This window comes from Stylophora pistillata, chromosome 3 (assembly GCF_964205215.1).
Source record: "Stylophora pistillata chromosome 3, jaStyPist1.2, whole genome shotgun sequence".
NCBI classification, from domain to species: Eukaryota; Metazoa; Cnidaria; class Anthozoa; order Scleractinia; family Pocilloporidae; genus Stylophora; species Stylophora pistillata.
In genome coordinates, this window is record NC_142521.1 from 29,358,783 (window position 1) to 29,384,936 (window position 26,154).

General features: G+C 37.8%; 1 protein-coding gene across 1 annotated transcript; it reads left to right on the forward strand.

Annotated features, from left to right (window-relative positions):
* Positions 1-8,516: 8,516 nt before the first annotated feature.
* LOC111344909 (uncharacterized) lies at positions 8,517-25,838 on the forward strand. Its single transcript, XM_022952179.2, has 14 exons — positions 8,517-8,631; positions 14,810-14,888; positions 15,916-16,241; positions 16,432-16,573; positions 17,102-17,427; positions 17,931-18,075; positions 18,834-19,012; positions 20,157-20,300; positions 21,291-21,438; positions 22,332-22,660; positions 22,943-23,084; positions 23,827-24,152; positions 24,940-25,083; positions 25,711-25,838. Exons 1-14 carry the CDS (start codon positions 8,554-8,556, stop codon positions 25,717-25,719), a joined length of 2,517 nt encoding a protein of 838 aa, XP_022807914.2. The 5' UTR covers positions 8,517-8,553; the 3' UTR covers positions 25,720-25,838.
* Positions 25,839-26,154: the final 316 nt, after the last annotated feature.

Consider the following 26,154-nt stretch of genomic DNA (forward strand, 5'->3'; position numbering starts at 1 on the left):
ACGTGCGTGGAAATTGCTAAACTCACGAAAGCTATTGCATGAAAACAAGTCCGGTGACCCCTTCTTTTTATTGTTCCAATATGATAATAACGTCGAAAGGAATCATCAGAAAAAAAACTAGTAAATTCTACGGAAGGAAATTTGTGATGTGTGAAAATTGCCTTTTTTGTAGATTTTCTGAAATTCCGCTCCGTAGAATTTTTCAAAAATCTTTGTGCATTTTCCTTTTCAAGTGCCAAAAGCAATCACTGAAAAAAATCAGGGGGTCACCGAGTTAGTTTTCGAATTATTTAAGCCATAAGCTAAAAAATGCGTCTGATTAAGCCTATGAAAGCGTTGCCATGAAAACTGCTAGTGACGAAATGACACTTATTTTTGGATAACCAATGATTATGTAATTCAACCCCGTAAAAGTGTTCAACTGGCCTTGGTCAGTCTTTCTGTTGTATTCTTTGAAAGTTACAAACCATCAAAAAGACGAAAACCGGTACGAGCCACCTTAATACTCCAAACCGACCCAGCATCAAAATTCAAAGGTTAATAATAATCGCTTCTAAGACGATTTCAGAAGACTTAAGTTCTCAGATTTTATAATAAAACTTTCTCTTCTTAGGGCATCTGAGAAGAAGAAAAGATTCAGTGTCAAACATGTCCGAATGAGAATCGGCTCAACATTGCAAAGCTCTTGAAGTGCATGTAGATGTAGAATGTTGCTTTGTGAGAGAATAAAGCTCTTTTCAAAATCACGATCCAGCCTATGGGCATGTGTACATGATTTCTGTGTCCCGCAAGCCGTTATCTATACTCTTCTTTATGCTTTATGGCGTGGCCCCTAACAAGCAAATGAAACCTGACTCTCCTTGGTGAACAATTTGGAACTTTTGTCAAATTTACCCTTAAACACCTAAATTTTAGAATAACTGATTCCTGTGGGTCGTGCTTGCAAGTTGACAGCAACGGCGCTACTATCACCAGCAATTTAGTACGAGCGTTACTATTCTGATAAATTTCTTTTTATCAGAAACTCTATAAGTAAAAAATTTAAGTGGAAGGGCATGGGAGGCAGCACAGCCCTGAAGATGTGAAATATGTGCTTATTTGAAACGTGTTATTTGTAAACTAGAAACATGAAAAACTCTGAATAGCTCAGTTGATAGAGGGCTGACATATCATAATTCTTGATTAACACTTATGAGGTGTGGAATTACTCTATCCTTTTCTGTCCCTTCTGTTTAAGGGTCGCGTTCGCTACTTTCACTAATCCTATCTTAAAAATATCTCTTATGAAAACGACTTATTGTTTTATACCATACTACCGACGTATCTTGATTGATGATGTTTCATGAATTCTGCCATCTCTGGCAATGTTGACCGACTGTTTTTAAGTGACAGGAATTCGCAGTTTACCCATTTCCAACGCTGAAAAGGGGAGTGAAAACCTATTTGAATGATTGAGGAAGGTGATCACTGTGCTGAGTTTCCCTGATAAATAGTTGAATGTATTCTTCTGTTTACATCCACCTTTCAACTTTAGAAAAGTGAATCGCAGTAGCAGGCATCATCTCACTTTTGATGCCAGAGAATGTTGTCTCGAAATCTCAATTTGTGCCATCCAATTTTTCACAATTTTTTTGCCCCGTGATCTTTTTAAAAAATTGGTTTTAGTCTCACGAATAGCAAGTGTCTGACTTCATTGAATTATAGTGCTTTTGTTTAAGGTTCTTAATTCATTTCATCATTAGAACTTTTTACATCGTGAAGCGGCTTTAGTTGAAAGATAAATTCAGGTGGATCCTCCTTATCCTTATCGAGCATTAATCACGTGAGTGTCAAGCTAAGAGTATGAACCAAACACAAATCTTTGAATAATATGTTTTTTTTATTTATTATCTATTCCTTGAATTTACTTTCCTTTCTATCATACATGCTCTGTTGCTGAGTTAGGTTTATGTCGCAGTTCAAGTTTCTTGCCGCCTCACAAATACTCCGAGCTGTCACTTGAGCCCACTGGAACAAACAGAAATAACGCCGCTCTCTAAGAAAAGATATGTTTCACTTAATGGAAAAGTTATCGCTCAAAGTTTCATTCATGAAACTCAAAAGGGAACGATAACGTCTGTAATAACTAAGGTCTTCTCGTGAGAGCGAAAAGTTAGTGGAAGGAAATTCATGTTTTGATGACGCTCAAAATATTCGTTTGGGGTCGGCTCATCACTGCGGTTACGAATGAATAAAGGGAGTACGTTTCTAAAGAAAGTCTGGTGCCGTGTCGGTGGCGGTAACAAGTTAATATGGTTTTATCAACTAAGTTAATAAAACCAAATTACCTTTTCACTGTTACGGTTTGGTCGACTATGAGAGTGAACAGTCAACCCTTCCCCCCCCCTCCCCTTCCCAAAGGAAGAAGAAGAAGAAAAAATAAACTAGACGAGGGAACAACAGACAGTGAACAACAGCACAATTACACTGGAGAAGGTTGAGTTGACATCAGCTACTTCCAAGTTGAAACAACTTATAAGGTTTGGAACCTTTTCCAGTTTCACAGGCCTTGCGATCGCAGCAGATTTGCAATTCTCGAGAACTGCCCTACCTAAGCACTATGTGTGTATCTATGTAGATCGACTGTAGAAAGTTAGAATTAGGAGGAGGAAATAATTCGATGAGGTCAATTCCCCGCCAGAAATCCCTTTAATGTTGAGCGTAAAACTCAGTTCTCCTTCTGCTCCTCGTCACGCCACTATTCCCAAACGTTACAACCCGGAATGGTCATTTGGGTGCCTTTGGCGTAAAGGTGAGGATTCAAAAGTTGTTCAAATTTCTACAGACAAATTTGTATTGTATATTTCATCAGATTCATTCAGACGTTTATTCATCGTTCATTCATCTGTTTCTTTGACCAGTTCGTTTTCCATTCACCGGAGGAATTTTGAAGAAGGGCGGAAAAGATCAGTAAAGCGGTGCATGATTAGCATCCTTTCACTTCGCAACGCAAGACTAGAAAATCAAATCATTTGAATCGAGCTCAAAAAGAAGAGAGAAGAACTATAGCGCCAGCATCCCTTTCAACTATACTTCCTTTGGGTATTTTGTTCACTTGTAAATAAATACGAAACATCTTTAGACGAAAAATTGGATTTCTGTCCTGAAAGAGGAAGCTATTCATGCTTTAACTTGGCGGTAGATAAGCTATCTAGTTGTGAGTGACCTCTAGCCGAGGAGTTACTCACCTCAGAAACGATGTTTATTCAGTTCACAGGCAGAAAGACGAAGACACTTGTCAAGACACCAATATCTTTTAACTCCTGAGATAACAATCTAGTTTTAGGAAAACACACAAGCTTGCGTCTATTAATAAACACTCAGAACTCAAACTATAGATAGAAAAAATCTTTAAATTGTTGCGCAAAATGTTCTTAGGACAATTCTTACCGTTTAGGCGTATAATTAGACAGCAATGATCCAGTGGTATGTTCACAAACCTGGTCTACTTTAAATTGGAACAAACGAAAGGAAAAAAAAATCGGCGAGCATACAAATCAGGCGTTGCAACTACGTTCAAGATGAATGAACTGCTGACTCTACAGGGCTGCCGTCACACTAATTGTAAAATCGATTTATTGTACCTGTGTTCGAATTTTGCTACAAAATGCCCGTAGTCGCCTCTTTAGGGCTTACAAAAATTTATATTAGTATTTCTTCTCTTACACGGACTGTTCAGATTGCGAAATCTCAGCGGATACGTCAGTTCTTTAACTTACGTGACAGCACTCTCGGCCGCCATTTTGATATCGTGTCACGCAGAAGCTTAGAAATTCAACCTTGCTTTATCAAAAGAAAGAAAACCCTATCGAACCGGAAATTTTTTCAAAGATATGTATTCAGTTGTTCTAATAACTAACGAAACTAAATTCTCAAATTTTGATAACGTCAGGTGAAAACCATGAAGGCTGGTTTTCACTTGCGATGGAGTCGTAGTCGGAGTCGTAATCAGAAGCGTGGAAGGATACGATCTAGTGAAAATCAAACCGACGGAGTCGGAAGCAGAACACCGATTCTGCCTATGACTCCGTCGCTTACGATCTAGTGAAAACTGCATTGTCGGAGTCGGAAGCGGAAGCGAAAGAATAAACCAATAACAATGCTCGATTCCATCTTTCCAAAATGCACTAATAGCGGTAACAAATTTAAACGTGTGAGTTTGACTGTAAAATTTCGAAATTAAAAGTTAAAATACTCGAAACCTACCGAAAGTACAACTCACGATCACCAAGTCGTAGTTCGCTGACGAGGTTAGCATACTCTTCTTAAGCTGCTCGACATCGATAGATATCACGAACCCAACATTTCTTTCTTTTTCGAACGATATAATTCCTGTATTGTCTGTGCCAGCGCAAAATAATGATTAATAAGAGCCAAAGTTGCTCTTCGTCCGCCATGTTGTCTTTGGTGCCAAAATTTGTACTTTCGCGGGCCTGGAATTGAGTATTGTGATTGGTTCATTCTTCCGCTTCCGCTTCCGACTCCAACAATGCGGTTTTCACTAGATCGTAAGCGACGGAGTCATAAGCGGAATCTGAAGAAAATGGAAACGTTCTGATTCTTCCGACTCCGATTCAGTCGAGCTTATGACTCCACTTACGACTCCGTTTTTCGATATTCACTAGGTCATATGCGCTCTTACGACTCCGACTACGACTCCGACTCCGTCGCTAATGAAAACCAGCCTTTAGACGCTGTCTCATTCATCATGCATTTGTGATCAGCTGATATTTATTCAACGCTCACAGGTAAAGTAAACGCTGGGATAAATATACCAAAAAAAGGGTCACGTAATGTCATCCTGAATGTTTACATATTGTCTTTTAGGTTGAAATAATTTTCCACGCAACTCGCAGATTTTTTTCTCTCCCCCTCTCCTTTATCTTCATTTGAACAATGTTCTTTTACCCTCTTCCTAATCGTTTATCAATTTTCATTAATTTTTTTAAAGAATTTTTGTGTCGAAATGCTGTAGGCTAAAAACAGTGTGAAAGTGTTTGACTGTTTTTGTCGCCAATCAAAACTTCACAAATGAAATAATTTTCACCTGATTAAGGAAATTAATCAGGTGAAAAGATTAATCTTTGAGAAATTTGGTTATGATCCACTAAGCTGAAATTATAATTTGGCCACCGTAAGGAATAAAAAAGCTGACGTTTCGGGCGGTAGCCCTTCGTCAGAGCGAAGGGCTAACGCACGAAACGTCAGGTTTTTTATTCCTTACGGTGACCAATTTACAATTTCAACCAAATTACCTTGTTATCCCCCACCGACGCAGCACCACATTTTCTTTAGGAACTTTTAGCCTTTATTTATCTATCTTTGAGAAAGTTTGAGTATTAAAGAGGCCATACACCTGGAATCATCTTTTAAGAGCAAAATGCTCCCGCTTTTGGTTTGTTTAGTTAATTCCTTGCTTAAAATTCTTAGGGTGACAGTAATTTGTCAATGAGTAAACTTTTGTACTCATTTTTGCAATTTATTTTTTCTATAAAGCTTACTCAAACGGGCACACTTAGTGAGCGAATTTAGACCGGAAATGGAGTAAGGTATCGGCCCTCCACACAGGGGCTTTTCTCGTGGTTTGCTTTCCTTCTACCAAAATCACTTCTTTCCGGCTCGGGGTAAATATATCCGTGTGGACTAACAATGACACTACAAATGAGACTTCGAGATTTTTCTCGTTTTCTTTAATTATGCAAAGACATGTGTTTCTGGAGGGAGCACTATTCATTCCATCAAGTTCTGTAGAAAGAAGTTAGAATTGCTCAATTTTGGTAGAAGATTTGTCTTGCCTTGATTCTGTCGTTTTCTTATCCAACGGGCACTTTTACGAAGGTATGAGCTAGTTCCTGATTAATTCATTATTGATCTTAAGTAAGCAGTTCTGTGTAACAAGAGTCGCAACTTTAAGCCTCGCTTAGCAGGTTAACTTTAGTTTCGGACTGACCAAAGAAATAACTGTTGGGGTGAATGTAACCTACGATGAAAAGTTTCATCGTTGATTAGGTGGTGTCGGAGCGAAGAAGTGAGAAATTTTCATTTCATTGCGCACAAAATAAATAAGCCAAACTGTTACCGAAAGGCGTTGCGCATTCGATATTATTAGGTTTCACAATTACAGCACAAAGGATTTAGTATGCAATAATGATGTAGAAAATGTCGAATTTCGTTGAATTAAAATGTCACTTTATATTGTTACCATAATATTTCGCGGAATGGGTCACACGAGTTTTTCTTGGTCTTCTAAATAAAAATCTCACCTTTGAAAATCAAATTATTTCGGAAATATAGAACAGAAAAGCTGTTCGTAAAATAAAAGAAAAAAAGAAAAAAGAAAAGAACGTTGGTGAAACAAACTACCGCAATACTCTATTACAAAACTCAAGGCAAAAATTGTTTTTCATTCTGGATTCGGTTCATTGTAAAATTGCTCATTTGGGAAACTCAAACGTCACGTTTATGAGTAAGTCTCCAAAACCGTAAAACTCAAATTACGGGGGAGCTGTCAAGGCTGAACTTGTTACCAATAGCCAGCAAATTTTGGTTCATAAAAAATCATAGATTTGCTCTCTCCACTGGGTAAAAAGTCTTCAAAAATGATACCAATTCATCGTAAATTCACTTTATATGCCGATAGGGGTTAGAAGTCATACGCGTAAATGAAATAGATTAAGGAATAGAAATATAATTTGCTACACGAAAAGGTTGACTTTCAGGGGGAAGGGGAAGTGCGGTCGTTTCTTCCCCGATCAGGCTTTTAATTCATGTTTGATAAGTGCTTTTTATTTCTTTGTCTTTTACAATCAAGCTGTAACTCGATGATATTGAAAATATATATATAAAGTACGTATGATGCACGATCCTCGCAGTAGATAGCGCTATTTAAGCGATAGCGAAAATCAGACCTGAAAAAAATCAGGCCTGTACGGGATTCGAACCACTGACCTCTGCGATACTAGTGCAGCGCTATAGTGCGATAAGTGCATCATACGTATCTAATACCGCAGTTCAAAATATATGAACTTCATATATTTCATTGTATCTGATCTATCACTTTCACGGGTTTATTACGAATCAACCGGCCTGCTCCCAGTTGGCTTGTTAGCTCAATTGGTAGAGCGCTGCACTAGTATCGCAGAGGTCAGTGGTTTGAATCCCGTACAGGCCTGATTTTTTTCAGGTCTGATTTTCGCTATTGCTTAAATAGCGCTATCTACTGCGAGGATCGTGCATCATACGTATCTAATACCGCAGTTCAAAATACATGAACTTCATATATTTCATTGTATCTGATCTATCCCTTTCACGGGTTTATTACGAATCAACTTAACGGCCTGCTCCCAGTAGGCTTGTTAGCTCAATTGGTAGAGCGCTGCACTAGTATCGCAGAGGTCAGTGGTTCGAATCCCGTACAGGCCTGATTTTTTTTCAGGTCTGATTTTCGCTATTGCTTAAATAGCGCTATCTACTGCGAGGATCGTGCATCATACGTATCTAATACCGCAGTTCAAAATATATGAACTTCATATATTTCATTGTATCTAATATATAAAGTGTAAAGAAGGACTTAGGGGTTCTGGAAAGAGCTCTCTTTATGGGGAGCCGAGTTTTTGTTTTGTGGGGTAATCTTCCTCGAACTATGCATAATTTAGTGAGTTCACTTTTACCGATAATGGAAAGGTAAACAACCTCACGAGATTTTTCGTGATTTCAAAACAATGGGACGTCGAAATTAAGTTTTCTTTTGAAAATTCTTCAAGGTTTCCTATTTGAAGAAATGTTTCTTTGTAAATGCACAAGCGTAGCTTGAAGAAGTATAATTCTTTTTTTTCTTGGCAAATAGATTTCTCGGTTTCAACCGTCACATCACCTTGATCACTTACTATCGCGATGTTTTTCTTCACATGGGCTCCTAAAAAGAATTTCCATATGAAATAAGACCCTTATTTCTCTCACTGATCTAAAGGTAAATTTGCTTAAGTGATAAAAAATATTAAGATCAAGGTATTATAGATCGGATAATGATTTTTTTTTAAATTTTTATTCGATCCACTGCAGAGGAACTCGGTAAAGAGAAGGTATCAAACTTACCAAATAATCACTCTTGGGACAGGAAGTAGTAACTGCGAGGGGAGGGGGAGGAATAATTGTTGTTCTGATTTTTGCGTACGTCTTGTAGAGTTGAGACCATTTAAAAATTTTGCATGTATTCCAGAATTAGATTAATTCCTAACTTTCGCTAAATCCTTGGCGATTACTCAGCAACATAACGCTTTTTTCCCTAAGCAGTGTCTGGTTTACATGAGATTTGAATTTCTTTCTTTGTTCCCCCCCCCCCCCCTCAAAGAAAACTTTTTTATGTTTCAAACAATAAGAACGCAAACATCCTGTGCGAGATTATTCGCGTTTTCTAAAAGAAAAGAATTGATTCATTCAAAAATGATATTGTCAGCCAAGACCTTTGTCATTCTTCTGAGTTTCTGTGTGTGAGTGGACTTCAAACAGATCAGAATGGTTCTTCTCTTCGCAAGGATTTTTGTGTTTGCTTTGGCGATTTCTTTCTCATATGCGGACAAATCCTCTCTAAAGGTATGAAATATTTCAGCATGTAGAATCACTCAGAACAACCTCGGCAACTACTCTGGATAATTTTCCCGTTGTGTATTACGAACTGGAAACTTTCGTAAGGAAACAGTGGAAAAACAACGAGCACGCGTTTAGTCACTTCAGACCTATCTAGCACATCTTTTACTTTGGGAAAATCGTTATGTAAAGTTTGTATTTGGCTAAATTTTTTTAACTTTTCGGAAAGTTGATTTTCGCGAGATGTAGTAGAGACATTTCTGTAAATGTAGGCAGAAAATTTCAACAATTTATCCGATGTCTTCAAGGTATTTTTTTTCCAAAAGTAGCCAGAGGGGAATAAATTGTGCCTTCTAAAAATTCGTACAGGTTAAAAGTTCAGCATTTGAGCAAGCCATGTTTTTTGTTTCGGTTCGTGGCTTACTTTCTTACTTACTTACTTACTTACTTACATGTTTTTTATTCCGTGAATGGCCCTTAAATTTTGGCTTACAAGTAACATATGGTAGAGTTTACATGTGGACATGAGAACAACGGGAGGCGTGGAGGGGGAGGGGGGACAACAACGAGAAAATTGGATATTAGGATGCACCCATAGGGTTGTTGGGATGGAAGGATGTAGAGAAGTAACGTGGCAAAAGATTACTTGACTTGACGCTACGCTTGTAACGTGACTTAACGAGATGTAGCTAAACGTTACGTGACAGAGGACTTACAGTAATCTGTGAAAGAATTTTCAAAGTTAGTGTTATCACATCCTCTAATTTCTCGTCTTGAATCCAAAACGGTAGCGCAGAACTTTCTTTATTCTTCATAGAAACCTGGTAGATGATAGAAATATGTCTAGTGTGTCATTTTCTGTTAAAAATTTTAAAAATTAGATTATTAATGGATTAAAAACCAAATTTAGTCTTGGAGATCAAAATGCACAAAACAGGAGAAGAGTTCTTTCATAAAAATTTTAATCACAAGGTGAACATTCGTATCAATCAATCAATCAATCAATCAATCAATCAATCAATCAATCAATCAAGAAACTTTATTCAAGGAGGGACGCTCATTAACCCAAGGAGTTATCTAACATGATATCCTTCATGTATCCTTCAATGAATGTTATATGGACGAGTATATTCTTTATGAATATAAAGGTAATTTGATAATTGGAGGCTGTTTTAATTAAGAAAAAGGGTTATAAATTATCTCAATTGTTTGAGTCATGAATATGCCATTATCAAGTATTAAATACAGAATATTAACAAAAGGGCATTTAAACTAAATACATTTCAGGATTACCTCAAATACATGTTCGATAATTTTGAAGAAAAAGAAGGAAAGGTACTCGCAAATTGTGTAGTAAGTCATTCGGGGACGAAATATGATCAGTTATAAAAATGGTACCATAACTTGTTAAAGATCTGAAGTAGAATTTGCTCATATGGATAAAAGCGAAACTTTTAAAATCTCTACAAATATCTGTCTTTTACTGCTTCAACTAATATTAAATCAAAAAATGTATTTAACATAATGACAAAATCAGATTAGCAGAAATAACAGAGATTAATGGTGTTATGCGGGTGATCTTATAGAGGATGGGTAGCTTGCAGACTAGGCTGAACTCAGGGTTGTCGGAACTGCAACAAGAAGATTTTTTCCATAAATAAATGTGGTGTCCACGAAGTAAACCTCTACAACAGCACGTAATTTGATAAACTTACTCGGCCTCCGTCAATTGAACTTAACTTGATAAATTCACACGGCCTCTGCCAACTTCAATAAACACCGCTTCCGTCACACTTGACTAAGCACGACTAACGTCAAACTCTCTTCGTTGTGAAAACTGGTTAAAAACTTCGCTTGGACTCGCCTACCTATATACCTACCCAATAAAATTCTAGAACTTTCTTAATAGTCTAATTATAGAAAGATTACAAAATATACTGCTTAAGGAACGCTTACGCAAGATACTAAAATAAACGAACTATGAACTTTCGTGAAGCTTGTAGAAGGCCATGCTGGTTGTAGTGTCGTCATTCAGACACAAAGAGACTCTTTCTCGTTCATTGCTAAGGGATAACTGAACTTTATCAACAAACTCGTTACACATGTAGAAGTAAAAGAGTTAACTGACTTATAGTAATTTTACAGCATGCAAGTCAGTTTTCAGTATAGTAGGATTACTGCGAGTAGTACATTTACTGAGTTTAAGTACAAAGTGCTCACCTTAGAAGACATACTAAGCTCGTTGTCAATAATTAACATAGGTACATGTATAATCAATACACTACACTAGTCACGCAATTCAATTTTTTGTAACAAATGAAAAATGTTATTCAATTCATATTTTTTCTGGATATGAATTCAGAAACTCATTTTCCTTTCCATTTGGGATGACAGTTCATGGTAATCTCGGGGGTAGATCGATTTTGATTTGACGTAAATAGAATGAATAAAAACGGTTATATAAAGCCCTTTCCAAAAATTGCTGGGAAATTGAAGATGAATCAATAAATAAATGTTGTGTCAGAAAACAACTTAGGCTAGAACTAAGTAAAGTATGACAAAAGAGACTCTCGAGGAAACAAAAATTATTTGAAATTTTATTTGAAAACAACGAATTCATTTACTTTGGTAGTAGATGTGACGGTTAAAAAGAGGAATATCATTACATTTGAAAACAGTAAAAGTCAAATATTTAAATTCAAAGATAACAAGCCAATCATGAAATTGATTATTTATTGACCATCAAGAGATAAAAACGGACTTGAGAAAGTTGAAAATGAAAACATAAAACAATACTCCAAAAAATAATGGCGAAAATATTATATTTGCTTGCATGCATGTATTTTTCTGCTCAATACCTTTTGTATTTCGGCCGTCAAAAGCTCACATTTTAATAAAGAATTTTAACATGAAAGCGCTCTTTACAAAATTTGAATGACATTTAGTCTTTGCTGTTTAAGATTTTAACGTTGAATTACATTCATGTTCTGTGGTAAATTTTTGAATGAGGCACTTGCCGTGTTAAAATGGAGTGACAGGCAGATTGTCTGGGTATTTGAAAAGTCACTGGAAAAAAGTACTGCACGTTCCGGAATTCAAAGGCAGTAAGGTTTTGATTCAACTAAGTGTGCAAAGATTTCTTGAATCGCCATGGAGGGAATATTGCAAATTGTTGGAAGGGAATATATGGCGAAAGGTTGTTTCAACGTCCATAGATTGTTTTCTCTAACTAGGAAATCGTGGAAAAAGTTAAAAATATCGATAGCTTCGACAACTGATAGCCACAAAATCATGATTAAACTCAAAATTACAAAAATGGCTTCCCAGTCACCAACCACCACCCAATCTTCCACCGCTCCACTTAGAATTTGAGAATTGTATAAATGTAAATAACTGTTTATAATTATGTTAAAGTGATTTTTTTTCATCGCGGTTCATGCAAGGTGTACAGCAATACTTTTCAATAAAATTTCGAAATTGAAAAAACTGCTTCAGTCGTAAGTAACAATAGCTTAGTCAGGTTTGATAATTAAGAGCGTGTCCATGAGAAAACTGGGCAGGGGGTGATAAATCTCAAACCACTGATTTGGCTCAAACTTGGCGCAAATGCTAAGTATCATGAGTTAATAAATATGTGAAAATAATAGGTTAAAATATTTAAATCCCTGGGAGATATAGGATCCTGTGGGGAAACCCAAATTTCCTGCAGTTTTTGTATAATTAATTAGCTAACTTTGTATTGTTGCTGTGACAAAAGGAAAATCAATCTGCAAATTCAGTCGACTGGGTTGTGTTTTTACATCTATCAGATTTCAAGAACATTGAGTTTTTTTAACTTTTTCTGATCATTATTCCTACATTTGCAGTGAAAGCCCTCACTGGAATTTCAAAATCAGTAATAAAATTTTGGGGCAACCAATTTTATAACCCGTGCTGACGTAAACCACTCCTCTGTTTTATTAACTTAAAATAACTTTAAATTTACAGGAAATTTCCCAGAGAGTATCGTTTAAACATGAACGAGGAGGGAATCTTTGGATGGCGCAAGTTGAGCCCTTTTTGAGAACTTTTTTCGCAGCCATATTTGGATTATTCTTGAGGAAATACATAAGTTGATGATGAACATCAAGGGCGCATGAAGTCGAACTTTCTGATGTGAGAAATCTCGGAAGAAACTTGATGGTACATACATGTCGCCGCGGTGCATCAGTTGCAACTTTTGGCTTGATAGCATTCGTTAGATGAGTAGCCATTGTTCGCAATGTACCAAATTCGATTTGCTTCGTTGCCTTGTTGAATATTAAACGCGGTGAGAGCTCTCGGAAAGATCGATCAAAACGACTGATTTTTTGTGGCGTGATACTAATCGACTTACATGATATGTGTTGGGGGTAAAAAGATAATCAGAAGTGGTTGGTCATCGGAGATATTGGAACTTAAAACAACCACCGCCCAGTTAGCCCAATGGATAGTGTGCTGGACTGTTGTGCGGGAGGTCGAGGGTTCGAGCCCTGGCCGGACCAACACTCAAGGTCTTAAAATAATTGAGAAGAAATCGCTACCTTTCTATAACATCAAGAAATGGTTAGATATTCTAGTCTTCTCGGATAGGGACAAATAAATGGAGGTCCCTTCTCCTGCAGGGTTGGGGGTAGGAGACGTTAATTTCCCACGCACGAGATTACTGTGAAATGGATGTCCTCCCCTGCGGTGGGATGGGTTGGTTTACTGGGCCCGCAGTAATTGGCGCAAGCTGTTGCGGTTTCCCTGCCGGTTGGCTAAGCTAATAAACTAAACTAAACTAAAACACCCTCATTTTTGGACTATGTAAAACCAAAAAAAAGTCCTCTTTACTTAAGGGAGACCTAAGGGAAGAAATGAAATGAAAAGGTTTAAAAAATTCAATGTTCTTGAAGTCTGATAGATATTGAACACAACCCAATTGATCGAATTTGCAGATGGATTTTCAATTTGTCACAATAGCAATCCAAAGTTAGCTAATTAATTATGCAAAAATTGCAGGAAATAGGGGCTTGTCCAGGGGGATCCTATATCTCCCAGGGAATTAAATGTTTTGACCTTTCATTTTCACGCATTTGTTGATTCATGATACTTAGCATTTGTGCCAAGTTTGAGCCAAATTGGTAATTTGAGCTTTATCGCCCCTGCCCGGTTCTGCCTGGTTTTCTCGTGGACACGCTCTTTATGAGGGCTTAGGCGGAATCAAGTATCACGGCTAAAAAAGCCAAGAGCAAGAAATTTTACAGTTTTATTATACCTATACTAAGCATCAAAACATATCATAGAATTAGCTTAATCAACTTCCCCATGTTTTTTTTTTTTTTGAAAATATAAAACAACAACAGCTTTGTGTGGCTGAAAATGGGGAAGTGGGTGACAAAGTGCTCGATTAACATTTTTGCCCCATGGACCCCTGGCGTACCAAGAAAACAAAAACTACAACTCGATGAGGTGTACTCAAGTGATGAAGAGAAGAGAGTTAACTTTCTATCGGGGCTACCGTGAACATTCCTTGTTAAAGAGGAGGGAGTTTGGCCTCCTCTCTGACTGGAGGGAGTGGGCCTCCACTAAACTAACTCCAGGGGGTAGAGATTGGAAGGAGTTGGGCCTTCGAAAATCAGGTCTATATGGGCAAAAGTGTGACGGGTGGAGCATTTCATCCCACAAAATTCCAAGCATTTCCAAAAGGTAGAAATACGAGGAAAGGATAGCATACAAGTATAACACAATGAGAAATTTTTCAAAACGCCTTTCATGTTGGAAGGATTGAGAAAGTAATACAATATAAAAGAAATAACGAAAGGTGGCTTGTGGGAAGGATGCATACTACTACATACAAAAGATACTAGTATTCTGTTTATTATTTGTGCTATGCATTTCCTTGATATGTAAAAATACTACCCAAGTTTTAGTCAGTCTTGAAGGTTTAGCTTTATCAAATATATTACTGCAACGATAACGAAGAGGTATTGCTATAGGTTTTGGCTATACTTGTGCTACTTTTTGTATTCTTACTGCAACTAAAGGCATTCTTGAAGATACTGTAGAAAAAGGGCTACAATTTTTCGTGTTTGTTGACTTTTTACAGCTAATTAATTGGCCAATGGAAACCCACAAACTTGTACTATTTTCATTTATAAAATTAATGTCTTTCACCTCTCAGATACATTCCACCAATGAAAAACACGAAGAAGGCAAACTGTCTCTCCGGAAAAGGAGTGTTTATATAAACCCCTTGTTGGGTAAGTGAGTTTAGGTCGTATGTTGAAGTTTTGAAACATAATTATTTTGATCAGTTGTCTAGCCTTACCCCTATCGTGCCTTTAGAATCTACCGATTAGTTTCGTGGCCTATTATATAAGGAATATATATAAATTCATAATTGGCTTCGAAATCCTACACTTCCACTTGAATGGAACTTAAGCTGAGTGAAACATCTTCCTAAAATGCATTGTTATTCAAGGGTCAGAGCTTTAAAGCACAAAGTATTTTCGTGTCAAGAAACCTTCTTTAATGCACGAGTATTTGTGACATACACTATACAAATGCTCAGTGTTGCTCACCATGAATTTTAAAGCAGAGGAATCTTTTAACAAAGTGTTGATACAAAGTAATAAGTTCTTACTAAAACATTTAGTGATAAAAACGAGCGATAAAAAATATGAACGACGTTTCGACTGCTCCACGGTCATTTTCAAGTTAGAGTCCATGAGTAAGTTTCCGCATATATACAATTTCTGAAACAATGGTATGAGGGTAAAAGCTAAGTATTTACATAAAAACAATAAAGCTAATAACTAATAACAAAGTGCAAAAGTGAAGTGTAAATGAGCGATGAAAAGGATGAAAATTAATTAATATGAAGTGTTAAGCAAACAGCTTCGCGCGAATAGAATGGCTCTGTTTGTTCAATTTTGGCTTAAGGTCTCAAATAAAAAAACATTTCGAAAATCAAACAATCGAACTTGTTTGAGCATTTCCTCGGGACCCTAAACTTCTTTGTGATTTCACATGGTTCGATTCTATGTTCTCTTACATGGTTGCCGATTACCGATCGTTTATGCTCCTTCACACGTTTATTATTTTGTAAATACTTAGCTTTTACCCTCATTCCATTGTTTCAGAAATTGTATATATGCGGAAATTTACTCATGAACTCTAACTTAAAAATAACCGTGGAGCGGTCGAAACGTCATTCATATTTTTTATCACTCGTTTTTATCACTAAGTGTTGATAACCTTTCTTTCTCTGTTTCACATATTTTTTAGTCTACCGCTGTTCTCTTCCTCTTGGCTTGGAAAACGGTCATGTACCAGACGCTGCATTTTCTGCTTCTTCAAGCGCACACAAAAAACGTGGTCCAGCACGTTCCAGATTGAACATACAGTCAAACAGCAAAGGATACGGATCTTGGTCGGCTGGTGCTAATGATGGCAAACAGTGGCTTCAGATAGACTTTGGGGAACTGGTACGAGTGACAAAAGTGGCATCACAGGGGCGACAAGACTCTAATCAATGGGTAACGAAGTACACTCTGTCTTATAGTGTAGATGGGATGCACTGGGCCGAGTACAAAGAAAACAGTGTCACATGGGTAAGCGAGAAATTTTTTGAAAAATTATTTTCGTCGATTTGGAAGGTTCTTAAGTGTTTTGTTTCCGAAAAAAAGTAAAAGGTTCAAATAATTGATCGTGGATATTGAAGTGAATTACCAACGTTGTGACATTAGTTTTGAGTTGGATTCCGTTATCATGTAGGAACTGACTTTGTTTTGGACTTTTCAGGTATTCCCAGGTAACAAGGATAGAAACACAGTCGTGGAGCACCTTCTTCTGTCACCATTCAATGCTCGCCTCATTCGATTTCACCCAAGGACTTACCATGGGTATACATCTATGCGGGCAGAGGTTTATGGCTGTAGGAAAGGTGGGTGCCAAAACTAATCAAAGCCTGTAGGTTCTCTTTTCAGAAATTTTAAGTTGATTTAACAAAACCTTCTCACTACTTACTATTACGGCATCGTTTTACAGGAGGGTAATGTACCATCAACAATTCTTATGATTCCCTTCCAATCTCTTATTTGCAATGTTTTAATAACTGATGTTATCTTTAAGTAAATAGTGTCCTTATTCTAGTGGTCTTCCCTGATTTTAAGAACTGCACAAACAAGGGCAGATATGTTTTTCAGTTTGAAGGAAATCAAAACTTACCTGTGACGGATTTGAAATAGTAATAATATTGATAATAATGATAACAATAATAGTAGTAGTCGTAGAAAGAAAAAAGAAAGATACAGCTCTATTTGATGTGGTCAACACATAGTAGAATTTCAACTGGAGAGCAAGTGGCCCTCTGCAATGGAATGCATATTTATTGCTGTTGTTAACTCGGCTTTTCATCACGTTTAGGTGTTCACAGGCATGGAACTAACACCTTATTAATCAATTTTCTTAGTTCACAGCTGCTCAGTGCCACTGGGTGTGGAAGATAAACGAATTCCTGACAGTGCGTTTACTGCGTCCAGCAGCGTTGACAATAGACACCGGCCCTCGCTTGCTAGACTAAACCTTTTGTCGGATGGCAAGCACATAGGGGCCTGGTGCCCGAAAAAGGGGAGTAAAAACCAATGGCTTCAGATAGATCTGGGGGAAGTCACCGCATTAACCAAAGTAGCAACTCAAGGCCGATATAGTAGTGAAGACAGACTTACAACATACACTCTTTCATACAGTGTGGACGGACTACATTGGACTAGTTACAAACAACGTGCTGTGGAAAAAGTAAGCTAGGCTGACTTAGTAAAAGATGGAACGCTAGTTCCTATTATTATATGACATACCAGAGCTTTGGCAGTCATAATTATCATAATTTCTGTTATTTGAAGCGCGAGGTATTTATTACTAAATCATTGATGAGGAAAGAGGAATAATTCATGGACCAATTTAAATGTACAAACTTAAATTTTAATGTTAATTTTAAGTTATTGCAATTTCTAATCTATTAGGTCTTGACTGTATGTATTAGGTTTTTTAGATTCTTAATCTTACAGGCACGAATGTATTTTGCACGAGCTGTACGAGCTCCTCTACGATACGTGGGTAAATAAAGTATTGATTGATTGATTATTGATTGATCGACAACTGTAGCCGAAAAACGACATTAGAGTATTATGAGGTGTTCAGTGCAGCCGAAAATGGTCAAGGCGTCAAAATTCAACGTACTTCAAGTGTGATATAATTGTTTTAACACAGGTGAGTTCAATATAATTTTCTCGTTAACTCAGGTGTTTGCTGGGAATACAGATAGAAATACTGCCATCGTACACCCCTTGAAGCCTCACATCGAGGCTCGCTCCATCCGGTTTCATCCAAGGACACACAATCACAATGGACCTTGCTTCAGGGTTGAGTTGTATGGATGTCGTAAAGGTGAGTTCAGTAGATATGCAATAAAAGCATATTTGATTAAATTGATAAAAATCTGAAAGTTTCTAAAACAACTGTGGTGCTGCGTCGGTGGGGGTAACAAGGTAATTTGGTTATATATACCAAGTTGAAATTGTAAATTGGCCACTGTAACGAGTAAAAAACTGAAGTTTCGAGCGTTAGCCCTTCGTCAGAGCGAAGGGCTAACGCTCGAAATGTCAACTTTTTTACTCGTTACGGTGGCCAATTTACAATTTCAATTTAGTTTGATTAAATTGGTTATATTCCGCCTACCCTTCGGCTCGTCTTGGTCTAGAGTGTCACCTACTTTTTCAACGACTGAAAAATGTCCAGTATGGGCCCCTCAATAACTTAGTTTTAGATATGTAAAGGATTGTTGTTTTGTGGCTTAGCGATCGACTATGATTTCATCTTTATGCAAAACGTCATCGCTTAGTGATCACATTGTTCCGAGAGCGAGTCATATCCGTTGTATTCCAAGTGTCAGTTGTGTTCATTTGCAACTTTGTGGGCCTATTTATTGGTCAGCTTTGGTTAGTTTTGGTAAACTTTGTATGCGCACACAAAGTGCGCATATCAGGGCTTGAGCGGATTGAGCCAACTTACGATCTACTGCGACTTTCTTTGCTCCGTTCCCGCGGCAAATCCGTTTATCGTATGACCATTTCTTAAGATGTTTGTGAATTTTTCAAAATGGTTTCAGTATGCTTGTTTCTTATAGTTTTATTCGCTTTCTACAGTCAAGAACTGTTTGATGCCTGTGGGAGTGGAAGACGGTAGAATTCCTGATGAAGCGTTTTCTGCCTCATCTTCAGCCAGCAGTAGCTACCTCCCAAATAGAGGCAGACTAAACTTAGCACCAAGTGGCGGGAAACATTGTTGGGCAGCCGGTCAGAATAATGCTAATCAGTGGCTACAGGTACGTGAAAGTTCATAATACTGCACAACAATTTTCATAAATTGATGGATATGGAATAATTACATGTACAAGAACTGTGGAACGTAAGCAATGAGGTGTTAAAATCATCCAGAAAAGTCTCACTCGAGACTTTCTATGCTGAAAAGCCATTGACTTTCGCAGTTGATCAACTGAAGACTCGTATATTCGTCTGATGGGTATGAAATGACACTTTAAGCAAAAGCGCTTAACCATGATGGTAATAAATAAATAGGATTTTCCAAGTACTTAGAGTGCCTGAACAGAAGCAACATATGGGGTTTCTCTCGCCTAATCTTCACTTTAGATGTCTCGGATTTTTTTTCTTCAGTGTTTCTCCCCATCTATATGAAAACGGATTTCTAACAGTTAGCAGACTGTAGAAGGTCATAACACAACGCTCAGGAAAAAAAGAAGAAAATACAATACAAAATACAGCAGGACGGAAAAGGGCACGATATATGTTTGCCCCTCACTCCTTTCTCAGAAGCATGAGGCATCAAAAGTCTCCCTTCATAGCCTCCTGTACTGTGCACGGTAGAGTTAAGACTAATTAGTGCCTAGGTGATTGTCATCAACTAAGCCCATTGGCTCATTTTGAATATAAATCACATATAGAGAAAGAGAAAACAACACACATTCACAACACACGCATCACTCATGAAGAATAGAATCAAGTAAAATGGTTAATATTGAACAAAATAAAATATATAAAGTGAAATAAAATAGAGGAAAGTCTGTAAAGAGGGAGGTCGTTCCAACAGAATTTCCAACTGGGGCTAAACTTCCTTGCGTGCACTCCAAGGTGAGTAATCGATAATTTACTGGAAAGATACACGTCTCGTAAAATAATTACATTACCCAGATATCAAAATTGTCTGTTAAAGTAATTTGCTTTGAAATTGCTTACAGAATGATGTAGAGTTAAACACATCAGTTAGACGGGAGGTGAAATAAATGATAACAAGAAAAGACATGCGAGTGTATTCTTCCCCGTACCATGCGTCGCGGATTCACATGGAGTAGAATTTAGTACTAATCCATACACAATATCGGCTCAGTTTTTCGAATATATCATAAAGAAGTGTTTTTTTTTCTATGAAAATGCTCCTCTTTTTTTTTTTAGGTAAATCTTGGACGTCTGTTTAATTTACGTGGCGTGGCCACTCAGGGTCGACACGATCATAATCAGTGGGTTACAAGCTTTTCATTGTCTTACACTGCAGACGACTTTATCTGGGTTTTTATCAAGGAAAACAGCCAAGTGAAGGTAATCAGAAAACGCAAACAATAAAGTCATCTACTTTTGTCTTTTATCTCCCTTTTAATTTCCCCCTAATTTTTAAACTAACCCTGCCATGTGAAGTTGTAATATTGGTTTTCTGTTGGACCCTCGATTTTAGAATATTAGACATGTGCTCGATTATTGATGTGTAACTGCTTGCTTTTGTTGACACTGTGTTGACTTATTTTGCCTAATTCCTATACTTATAACTATCGTCATTATTACTGATATTATTGTTATGAAGTGCATTTTCGTCAAAAAAGTAAACTTTTGTAAAACGAATGACTAATGATTCCAGCTACTCAGCCCTCCTCAACATCACGTCTTCTTAAATAGCTCAAAATATAGCCACTTTCTAATCTAAAACTGACGATGCATAAAATCAAAACATTTACTAAAAAACGTAAAATGTAGCCACTACATTTCATGTACTCTTTGCAGGAAGAAAGAAAAACCTAAAGATAAACATTGGCAAAATTGGCTTTCGGGAAGTAGCCCAACACCTTGCAGCTAGAATCGACAGACCTCGTCGAAATAATGCAACTGCACGCCTCATGCTATGTGTACACGGCCATGCGTGTTTTTTCTTTATTAATATTTAACAAATAGAGAAGCCTTAACTGTGCTCTGTTTTGTTGTAAAGCAAGCAGGAAGCGGCCAGAGCACGAAAGAAGTGTAGGAAGAAACACGAGATGTAGTCGAGTGTAATTTCCTTTTCAACCAATGACAGCGCGCGTTAGATTTAAGCTTTATCATAACATCAAGCAGGTCCGTATTAAGAAAAACCGTACCCGGTGTTTCGATTATGGCCTGATGACACAGGCCGACTCACACTTAAGAACTAATGTACGATGTTTCCAAATTAAGCCCGACTTAAACCGGTAAATAAAGTACTCGTAGTCGTGAAATAAATCAAGATCGTGAGCCACTTCCTCCGGTAGGACTGCCTCATGAACTTATCGCCTCTATTTGTAGACATTTCTTGCAAATAGCGACAGGAAAACAGTTGTCAAACATATCTTCAGTCCAGATATCAGGGTGTTTGCCAGAAGCGTTCGTTTCCATCCGAAAGGCTGGAAAAACCACATCAGTATGCGAGTGGAGATTTATGGCTGCAAAGAAGGTAAGTGAGTGATTTAAGGCATCATCATGCTTAAAGTTGGCAAAATCAATTTCCTGCCTCGTAAATGATCAGGCGCTCGATATTGTAGCAAAGTTCCCTTTTCAAGCGTCGAAGTAGTTTTTCTAAGCTTTCCTATGAAAATTTACGATGTAATCGACTGCCAAAAAAATTGTTCTCGTTAAAGCGTAAATAAATGAATAAAAAAAAGGTGTCTATAATACGACCTTTTCTCATATGGTAACATGACAGAAGTCCGAAGTAATAAATTTTCGGCCGGGGAAGCCCATGTTTATCTCCTAACTTCCAGCCATTTTGTGACTTTCACCTTTTTAAAAGAAATGAATCAAATTTAGACTTAGGAATGAATTCAATTGAAAAAAAAAATTCCTTCTAGCTCACCTTTAATCAATAGGGCTTACCAACTGTTTAAAATTCCAGAGCATTATTATGCACAATGCTTTTTTTTTTTTTTTTTAACCTGTACAAGAAATTCGAAAACGGGTCTTACTGCTTCGCGCAGAATTTCATAGAAGTTTTTGCTTTACCGTGGGATTTTGATCTCGATAACATTCTTGAATGTGCAAACAACTCCTACAAAAGAAATAAGAGAAATTAAGAAACTCTTGTGATGCAAACGATAGCCTTGGTTAATTGAGGTTAGAAATCAAGTGTAGTGTCTGCTTCTTCTAGATTTATATCTATTGCCATTCAAATTCTTGCCTAGTTTCGCGAAGAGTACTACCCCTTCAAGGTAAATCGTTTGAGTACTAAAAAGCATGTGTCTGTTTTAGCTTTGGCCGTGTGTTGCAGCTCGAGGATTTCATAAAAATCATAAAAATCTGCATTTGATGTGTCGGACTGTTTTTTAAATACTTACTTATATCATCAAACAGATCGAAGTTGCTTTCTACCTCTTGGTATGGAGAGTGGCCATCTTCCCGACAGTGCAATATCAGCATCGACGTATTATGACGCTAGGCACATCCCGCAGTTCTCGAGACTCAATAAGATTCCCAGTTCAGGTAAGGCAGGGGCCTGGTGCACACGTACAAACAATGGTAACGAATGGCTACAGGTCAACTTTGGGCGGGAAACAACTGTGACAAAAGTGGCCACTCAGGGGAGGTATGACGGCGATCACAGATTGATGAGCTACAGTTTGTCATACAGTGTGGATGGCTCTCACTGGGCCTGGTACAGACTCTCGGATGGACATATCAAGGTAAGAGCGATAGCTTTGACGGACACACTTGATTTGTAGTAACGGTAAGCTTATGAAAAAGTTGAAAACTGTCACCCATAGTGAACTTGGTGGCCTAAATATCAAATCCTTGTCTTCGCTGAGAGAAACTTTTAGAATACCGAAGATAAGTAAAATGGTTTTGTCTGTTGTAGTTTTGTTAGCCTTGATTGCTCAGCTTATTCCTCAGTTATGAAGGTTTTTATTATTGTTTGATGAAGAAGAACTAATATTCAATAATTTATATCTTATCATACATGACAGGTGCTTGGTGGTAACATCGACCGCAACACTCCAGTTTATCATTCCCTCCATTTGCCAATTCAAGCCAAATATCTTCGATTCCACCCCAAGACTTGGCATAGTCACATCTGCACCAGAGCAGAGGTTTATGGTTGCCAGGAAGGTAATTCTGACTAATGAAATACAAAGATATTAATGCTATGATTCTTTTTTCATTGTAAAAATGGAAGAAATCAGATATTTTGATATGTTAAAGATCTTTCATATCGAAAAAAGATATGGTTTCAAAAACATAAAGGCTGTCTATAAATCTTCCTCAGAAAATATAAAATTATTTTCATTGATTTGTGAATATTTGTCTTACTGAAAGGATCTTCTCTATCTGATTTTCAATCAGCAGGGAACTTGTCAATCGCAGAACATAAACCCACTGACTCCTTACATCCGATGAACAATTTTCCCTCCTTGCAACTTTGCCTGTCTTTTCTCAGTGTAGAAAGTAAAGGGATTTCTTGTTACATCAAGAGAACACCCTAAAGCTGAAGTTGTCTGTTTTTATCACCGTCTGCTGCAATACCGTCTTAACTCGATTAAACGCCGCGCCGAGTCATAAGAATGCAGCGTTTTGTCTGGGATTATGAGTTAAGGAAGCATTCTTATGTGCAAAAAATTTAATGATTTATCGTTTTTGCTGACATATAGTTGAGAAACATGGTTGTGAAAGAAACGCCGCTGCCGAAAAATGTATGGTCTTCAAAGGACGCCATCTCGATAGCGAAAAAAAAGCATAAACTGCCGCGGCAAGTAATTGAGTAAATAAAGTATTTATTGAAATTTAAAAAGAAACAACATGCTAATCATTCTTGTAGTTAAAAAGTCCATGCTTTGTTAATTATATTTTTAAGGATCACATTGTTCCCTTTCGCTTGGACTGGAAGATGGCCGAGTTTCAGCCAGTGCCATGTCTGCCTCGACCATTCACAGCAGTAGCTGTGCTGCTAGTTTAGGCCGCTTGAATCTTGCGGCTGCGTCAGGTAAAGTGGGTTCCTGGTGTGCCAAGAAAAACGACGTCAATCAATGGCTGCAGATTGATCTTGGGACTCTCACGACTGTTACTAAAGTAGCTACTCAAGGAAGGCAGGATGCCTCTCAATGGGTAACAAGCTACTCATTATCTTACAGCCTGTCCGGCTCTTACTGGGTCCAGTACACTGTGCGTGGTAATAAGATGGTAACCAAATTTTTTCTCAGTCGTGATAAATTTTTACATTTAGCTCTTTGGGTAAATTGTTGTTTTTTTCGAAAATTTCCAAGGGCTTGTCCAATTCACCGTAGAGTAGACACTACACAAAGATAGACCACAACACCGGGCACTACGTGCCCTACTCCTTTCGAAGAGTGAGTGGGTTCTTTAACGTCCCAAAATTTTTATCACATATAAGGGCTTGTGAGACGGGACCTCCATTTATCGTCCCTATCCGAGAAGACTAGAAAGTCTAACCATTTGCAGATATTATTACAAAGGCAGCACTTTCTTCTCAGTTATTTAAAGACCCTGAGTGTTGGTCCGGCCGGAGTCGAACTCTCGACCTCCCGCACAACAGTCCAGCGCTATACCAATTGAGCTAACCGGGAGGCGGTTAGCTCAATTGGTATACCTCAATTGGTATAGGTATAGCTCAATTGGTTAGCTCAATCGAAAGGGATCCTTCGCATTCTAAATGATAGCGTAAGGCTGTTTTCAGTTTTATGGTCCCAAAACAATCAATGTTACCAATAAAGACGAATAGTAAACATTCTGAGGAGAAATAATGTAGTTCTTTTTCAGAATAGACACTCTTCTCACAATTGGAATCCAAGCCACCGAAATGTTACCACACATCATGGTTACTTTCTTCTTCACACCAGCCATGGTGATAAAAGTCATATTCTTTAATAACCAAAATTGATATGAGTCAGTTTTCAGTGACTTCTTACACTGCCATAGTACTTTGAATTGAAAACCTTTATTTTTCCAGGTTTTTCGGGGAAATTTCGATCGCGGTACCATTGTTGTCCACCAGATCTTCCCACCAATCCATGCCCGGTTTGTCCGAATCCAGCCTTTAACTTGGCAAACCCATATCAGCATGCGTGCTGAGTTGTACGGCTGTCCAATTAAGGTGAGAGGGAACAACTTTTTAGTGTGTGTTAGATAAAGGAAAATATACAAGAAATGCTAGTAGCGTTCTTATCTGCAAAGATTTTGTCGTGTATTAGGTTGTTATGCAGGCTTGATGGGATTTTGATGACTGTAGGGAATCAAAGATGGGCAAAAGGCACTGAGACGGAAAAGTAAAGAAAGTCTGCTTGTTACCAAAGTTCATTTGTCCGTTGCAAACTTAATCAGTAGACCTGAAGTTTAAGGAGCACATTTGCCAAGACAACACGATATCGCAGAGAAATCTCGACGGGCGTAAATCATATATTGCTGAGCAGCGGTGATATATCGTTCAGTAGAAACGATATATCGCCTCTGTACGTACAAACGACGGTAAGTGAAGGGCTCAGCGATACATCGCAAATGCTGGAAGGCGATACTTGCCTTCAGGCAAAAACCTAGCCAGCTGATTTTTGCAGCTGCTCCTAAGCCAACTGCTTTGGAATTTCAACCACCCTTCAACCATAGGTGCTCAACGACTAGCTGAGCTCTGGTAGGGCATGAAACTGACTGTCAATCTTACAACATGGCAGACATGTTTTTGCAAACCAATCAGATTTATTAACAATGAAAAAAAATCTCTTTTTAGGGCATCTAAGAGGAAAAAAAGGCAATGAGAAAAGTTGCCGAAACAGGATCGACTCTGCCACGTAAGCACATGAAGTAGATGTAGAGATTACTTGTGTTAGAGAATAAAGTTCTTTTCAAAAATCAAGATCTAGCCTCAGGGCATGTCTACTAATGTAGTCTACATAATCTCTGTATTTTCAAGTCGTTTCTTTCTATTACACGACGTGGCCACCGTGACTGCCATACATTGAAACCTAACTCCGATTTCAAGACAATTGATTTATTTGGATCGTGTCTGAACCTTTAAAATCCTTCGCGTTACTCTTCTGAGGACAGTGGAGTGTTTCACGCGTTGAGAGAGTTTTCTTGTTGAGTCAGCTATCAAGATTCATCTCTGTATTGAGGCGTGAGGGGTCCAGCGGTCAGTGCGCTGGACTCTGAGTTGGATGGCCTGGGTTCACTC

What these genes read in the sequence shown, in the direction of transcription:
- LOC111344909 (XM_022952179.2), top strand. Translation starts at nt 8,554, where the DNA reads ATGGTTCTTCTCTTCGCAAGGATTTTTGTGTTTGCTTTGGCGATTTCT. An exon ending in CGGACAAATCCTCTCTAAAG is followed by an intron (nt 8,632 to 14,809) that starts GTATGAAATATT and finishes TTCACCTCTCAG; the next exon opens with ATACATTCCACCAATGAAAA. An exon ending in AACAACGTGCTGTGGAAAAA is followed by an intron (nt 17,428 to 17,930) that starts GTAAGCTAGGCT and finishes TCGTTAACTCAG; the next exon opens with GTGTTTGCTGGGAATACAGA.